This window comes from Bombyx mandarina, chromosome 20 (assembly GCF_030267445.1).
Source record: "Bombyx mandarina strain Sakado chromosome 20, ASM3026744v2".
NCBI lineage: Eukaryota > Metazoa > Arthropoda > Insecta > Lepidoptera > Bombycidae > Bombyx > Bombyx mandarina.
In genome coordinates this window covers 1,283,848-1,290,213 of record NC_143226.1, presented here as the reverse complement: position 1 = coordinate 1,290,213, position 6,366 = coordinate 1,283,848, and the positions used below count along the sequence as shown (strand labels likewise).

General features: G+C 35.4%; 1 protein-coding gene across 2 annotated transcripts; it reads left to right on the top strand.

Moving 5' to 3' along the window:
• Positions 1-417: 417 nt before the first annotated feature.
• On the top strand, positions 418-2,903 carry BORCS7 (BLOC-1 related complex subunit 7). Of its 2 annotated transcripts, XM_089735775.1 has the most exons (4): positions 418-729; positions 824-1,295; positions 1,794-1,938; positions 2,354-2,903. In XM_089735775.1, the coding sequence occupies exons 3-4, from the start codon at positions 1,801-1,803 to the stop codon at positions 2,531-2,533; spliced, it is 318 nt and encodes a 105-aa protein (XP_089591901.1). In that variant the 5' UTR covers positions 418-729; positions 824-1,295; positions 1,794-1,800; the 3' UTR covers positions 2,534-2,903. The 2 variants fall into 2 exon arrangements, with proteins under 2 accessions (XP_089591901.1, XP_028032869.1); XM_028177068.2 differs by lacking the exons at positions 418-729; positions 824-1,295 and having other exon boundaries at positions 1,672-1,938.
• The last annotated feature ends 3,463 nt before the right edge of the window (positions 2,904-6,366 follow it).

Here is a 6,366-nt window from a genome sequence, read left to right as displayed (position 1 = left end):
CCGTGTGGAAAGTTTAGGCATTATAGTTAACGCATGCGCAGTACACATATTTTGCATACATTTATTCAACTAATAAAAATAGTAAATTAAACAAAAAACGAGTAATTTCGAAAGAGAACAAACATGTTTTATATAAGAACAATCGAAAATGAATATTTACGAGTCATTAAGGATGAAAAAGTATTAAAAATTGCATTAGAGGGGCTAACTTGTAGGTATATTTTTAAATATTTTTTTTAAATAAATAAATGCAGAACAAACAATTATTAACAGTGAACAATCATGAACAAATGATGAACAAACGAATTAATAGAAAATAAGTATAAAATAGGAAAAAAAAAATTTTTTGAGGGGCTAACTTCATTCACCTTATAATATTGCTTACGCATGATTAATCACAACAAATGTGAACATTTGCATAGATTAAATATAGAAACAAAGTTCGAGATAATTAATTGTCTTCTTGAATGACCAAACTGGGATCCGGGAACGAGTCGGATCCCAAGCTGTTTGCATATCAAGGAGTTATAGCCGAAAAATACAAATTGCGAAAATAAAATGTGCATTAAAACTCCGGCTTACTGTGGATCACTGCTTCCATCTCTGGGCTGGGGCTCTCAAATACCAGCCATTTCCATTTGACTTCATATTCCATACCGAAGTGGTTTCTTCCTATTGTCGATAATCCCATTCTCACGGATTATCTGGAACTTGGTCAACCTGGTCAACGTAAGGAATTAGATTCTCTGTGTTTTGAACCGTACCGAAGTATTCTTATTATATCGTGTAGGTGGCATAAAAGGTAGTCTGTTTTCTATTCCAGGGTTCAAACAATTTCCATACCGAATTTTATCAAAATCGGGTCAGCAGTTTCAGCAGGAAAACGTAAGACACAGACAAAGTTACTTTCATGTTAATAATGCTTATAAGCTCTAACATCTCGCAATATGAAGTAATTTCCAAAAATCATTGATTTAAGTGAAACAAAGCCCAAATTGTGCTTCAAATTAATCTGTTTCAGAAAGTAGCGCTAAAAAAGGTACATAAACAAATGGTGGCTTTTGTTTTATTACCGTCTTCTACCTGCTTTACACTTCTTTATAAAAGATCTCGTCTCGCTATACGAGCTAGATTTTTATGTGTACAATGAGCGACTCAAGTAAAGAATAATAAGGTTTTTACGAAGATAATCTCCAGTATACTCTAAAGAATAAGTTTATTAACAATGTTAGCTGTCTGTCTAGATAATTTAAACGAAATGGACTGTTTGGCGACAACACGAGGAGCTAAGTTGTGTAAGTTGTTTTATATTGTTAAATTAGTATTTCTTCAGGCTTCAATGTGTAATAGCATTGGTTTATTAACTGTTTAGCATCTGTGAAAGTGCGCAAATGTGGGAAAATGCCAAAGGGCGTAATTATTGGATTCTTTCAAAAAGTCCTGAAAAATTCTCAGCATGTAACCACAATTATACTGAGACTTAATTTCTCATATCATTCAATTTAATTTTATCTCAATTATGAATGTCTCAAAATAATTAACTTCTGGAATCGTTTTTTATTAAAACAGTACATAATATAAAGTAATTATAAAACACTGCTCAAAGGACTCGTTATCAGATCAAACAAATAAAAAAAGGTCTGAAATGAATGGACATAAACCATAAACAACAAATATATATAATTATATATTAATCTGTGGACCCGTAGATTATACACTTAATTGTGGACCTAACAAAATAGAAAAACAATTTTTTTTTTTCAATCGATTTAATTAAATTTTTATGGAAATAGAATTAAAATGACTTCCGCATCATCCAGTAGCGCTAGGAATTTGTTCGCGGAGTCCAAACAAAGGCTCGCTGAAAGAGTGCAAGTGAATATGAACAATATTTCGTCGTTGGCGAGACAAATTCAGAGAGGTTCTAAATCTAATGAGGTAACCGACGATTTTACTTTACATAAAAAAAAAATCGGCTCCAAGTAATTATAAAATGAGAAGATGACTGAATATGCTGAAAGAGTCATAGGTCCAGTAGTGGTTAAGGCCCTTGGAGTTTTGCGGTAGGCAGCCGCTTGGCTCTGCCCCTGGCATTGCTGAGGTCCATGGGCGACGGTAACCATTCACCATCAGGTGGGCCTATGCTCGTCTGCCTACAAGGGCAATAAAAAAAAAAGTAAAACCATAATAGCTAAAATAAAAATTATTTATTTTCATATCTGTGTTATAAATGTATACTATAATAGTTAGCAATTTTAAACTATATCTTATGGGTTGCGAGATGCGAGAGTTACTGAAAATAGACTGAAATGCTCTGAAATATTAAATTGTATGTCATTTAATTATATTCCAGCTGTTAACAAAAGCAGCAAGAGAAATGGCATCAACAGAACATCAGATTGAAACCAGTGAGGAAAATTTGAAGAAGATGCAATTAATAGCAGTCCACATTGGATATCAATTTGAAAACATTCATAAGTCTGCAAAAATGCTGACAGAAATAAATGAACAAATTACAGCTATGCAAAGATGAGAAATTATTGGGAAACTGTTTTTGTTTGTGACTACACAGACGAACGGCAAAAGGTTCAATAAACTCAAAGCTTTCTTTATAGTGGTGGTGACTAAGCGTTTATGTGTACGAGATATCAAATTGTATTAGAATTTGTTACTTAAGATTTCAAAAAAGGACATAAATTGTGGACATTATTTAATTATTTGCTGTAGGATTTTAGATTTTGTTTTCAGCCACTGAACTATTTCTTAATAATTATAATTTTATGTAATTTGAAATTTAAGATTGAATAATAAAATCAATTTTGTTCATGACTGTACTCTATAAGTATTTTATAATAAATTAATTATGCAATTCAATGAAATTAATAAAAAAATATTTAAGAGCATTGTGTATCTTTCTGTTATTATTCTTTTTTTTTTTATTGCTTAGATGGGTGGACGAGCTCACAGCCCACCTGATGTTAAGTGGTTACTGGAGCCCATAGACATCTACAACGTAAATGCGCCACCCACCTTGAGATATAAGTTGTAAGGTCTCAGTATAGTTACAACGGCTGCCCCACCCTTCAAACCGAAACGCATTACTGCTTCACGGCAGAAATAGGCAGGGCGGTGGTACCTACCCGCGCGGACTCACAACAGGTCCTACAACCAGTAATTACGCAAATTATAATTTTGCGGGTTTCACTTTTATTACATAATTATTATATGTTATTCCTTCACCGTGGAAGTCAATCGTGAACATTTGTTGAGTACGTATTTCATTAGAAAAATTGGTACCCGCCTGCGGGATTCGAACACCGGTGCATCGCTTCAACACGAATGCACCGGACGTCTTATCTTTTAGGCCACGACGACTTCTAATGTTCATGATGGATTGAAATTAGAACAGCAACCAATCCTGAATACTATGTGATACATATCTATTTACTGAATATTAAAGTATTAGGAAACAACCTTTGTGGAGTTTAAGTACATCATCATGATCAGCCATGCATTGCTGGATATAAGTCTCCCCAAGGATCTTCATGGCCTCGAATATAGACACAATAAAGTAATTTGTATTTTTATCCTTAGCCCCTGTGCTTTGAATAGTCTATATATTTTTTTTATTGGTGAATTGCCATGTATTTAATCAGGAGTTAATAAACTCGCTTCATTCTTGAAATGCTCCACTATCGAACAATTATTATATTATGAGATTTCCTCCAGACGTTTCGGTTTTGTTCCAATTGTTTTTTTAAGCAGTCATGGCATGGCATGGCATCATCAAGGCATGACTGCTTAAAAAAACATAGGACTTAAGACACAGGATTTAGAATACAATTGTTACTTCGACCTGTGTGCTTAGTGCGAGTTTTTGAACGTTCTCGATAGCGTAAAAATTAGCTCATATTTGTATGGAATGGAATCGTTTGCCTACGTTTGCCGCTAGGGGCGCTGTTCCAACTGCATAAAAAATTGGGTTAACTCTTACGCTATCGAGATCGTTGAAAAACTCGGACTAACCACACTGTTTCAATATGGGTGAAGGCGTTTACAGATCTAAGGGCTTACTACAATATTTGTTTTATCTAAAATGTACTCGGTTTGCATAGTAGGCAACGGATTAACTATATCCATAAGCCATAGATAATAATACACTAAATATTTAAGATCTTATGCGACGGTAACCGCTCACATGATCAATATACTTAGAGTGTGGGCACAAACGAAAAAAAAAAAAACATTCATAATTTCGTGTACCAATTTCATGGAAAAGAAGCAAAATCTAGGGCTGTGTAAAAAGGAAAACAAGCGGTTTCTATCCAAAAATGTAAATTTTTCAATAAATAAACCATGATCCATACTAGTCTAAAACCAACCACGTAGTCTTAGTTATATTCTCGGGTACTTTCACTGGCCCTAAACGTAATGCTCGCGATTAGATTGCTTCCTGGTTCCTAGTACATAAACATGTCACGATTGTAATTTGCATAATTCAAGCAGATCGCGAAAACCAAGTAGAACGCATTTGCGAAGATAAATAATCTTGTGCATTACAATATAATCATTATTTCTATTGGGATTAGAAGCACACGTATTCATTAATTATATAATAATAACAATAATAATGTTTTTATTGCAAGTAACCATGACTCATATAAATTGTTAATAAGATTTAGACCTATGTTAGTAGTTATATTTACATCACAATGAATTACTGTCGTAACATCCCATGGGAGATGGCACCACAGCGACCCATGTATACACAGTCCAGCCTGCTTGCGATCATGCTCAGGATACTGTTGGAGCGGGCCCTCACTCTGCTTACCAGAGATGCACACCTCTTACGCATGGTAGCGTAAAAACAATCTATGTGCGCGTCTGCAAACATCCCTGATGCGCTACAAAAGCGGGGCAGCACCACCAGCACCCTAAACGCGATATTATTACATAGTCCGGTTCTAAGTTATTATTTTTGGATACAGGAGTAGTTAGAATGAGAGAGACCAGGATGCCGAAACAACTACTATACGGTATACCTAACTGGTTTTAGGTGAAAATAAAAAAATCTACATTTAGCTATTTTACTTTATTGTGCAAAGTAGGTATGTTTAAAAAGTTTCGAGACATATGTTTTTATTATTACTGAATTTAATAACTGTAGATGATTAAACGCTTCATTTATATGAAAAATTCCGATGGTCATTTATTCATATACCAACTGATCAAGACTTCCGATCGCGAATGCAATCCGAATTTCTGTGTAATTGTATAGGAGTCAGGATCATTAAGCTCCGAATCCTGATCACGCAGGAACAAGTCACCGTCGTCGCTCTAGACACGTCCTTACGGATCAATCATATCCAATAACTCTTGCATTGGTCTCCTTCAGCTCTAACACTAGGACCAACTTTGAGACCCCGTTAACCGTACTCGTCGAACTCGGCAAAGAGTTCAACGTGCAACTTAATCCATGCATTAGCCCGCTGAGCTTTCCTCTTGTGTTGTTAGGTCTTCTTCGGAGGCGCACGGGCAGCTGTTAGCAAATCCCACACTCCTGGCTGAGCCTTTGCTCGCCCACCTGCCCTGGTGAAACTGGAAAGGCCTCCGGGCAACCAGAAAAAAGATCAATAAGCTCTATACCCACTCACAGGGCTACTGATAATAGTATATGCTCTGTCTTAACGGAGTAGGAAAACAAACGTATTGTTCAGTGTAAACAATAACATCTGTATCCATGATCTTTATCTGACCTAACATTATAAATATGAGTTTATTTGCATGTTTATTACTCAATCGGGCGAAATAACGGAACGAATTTGTTTGAAAATTGAAAATAAAGAGATTGTTTGTAATCTGGATTAACACAGAGAACATCATTGAAAATGATATAATCCGGGCAATACCGAGTAACCCAGCTTATATTAGCTTGATGTGAGCTTGGAGAGCAATAAGAAAATGTTTTTGCTGGTTCATAGTTTTATGAACCAAAATGCAGTGGTTTTTTACAGATTAGAGAGTGGCTTAAGTGATTATATATTGAGGAATAATGCTTTATCAATTTCATATTCATATTCAATTTTATATTCATTCATATTCAATTTTAATTTCAAATTGAGCCCGGATGAAATCGCGGCTCGCGTTCTATTTTTGGTAAGTAGGTAACCGACGTGACCTGAATTATTCAGAAATAAAAGGGATTTAATAAAAAAAAGTTACCCCTAAAATAAATGAGTGCAGTAGAATGGCCTCGAGCAGGGAGAGATGGCGCGACATCGTGAGACGCATCAAGTCTGCCCCTTCCAACACTACATGACGATCACGACCACTCTGTCAAGAGTGACACGACTGAGAAGAAGAAGA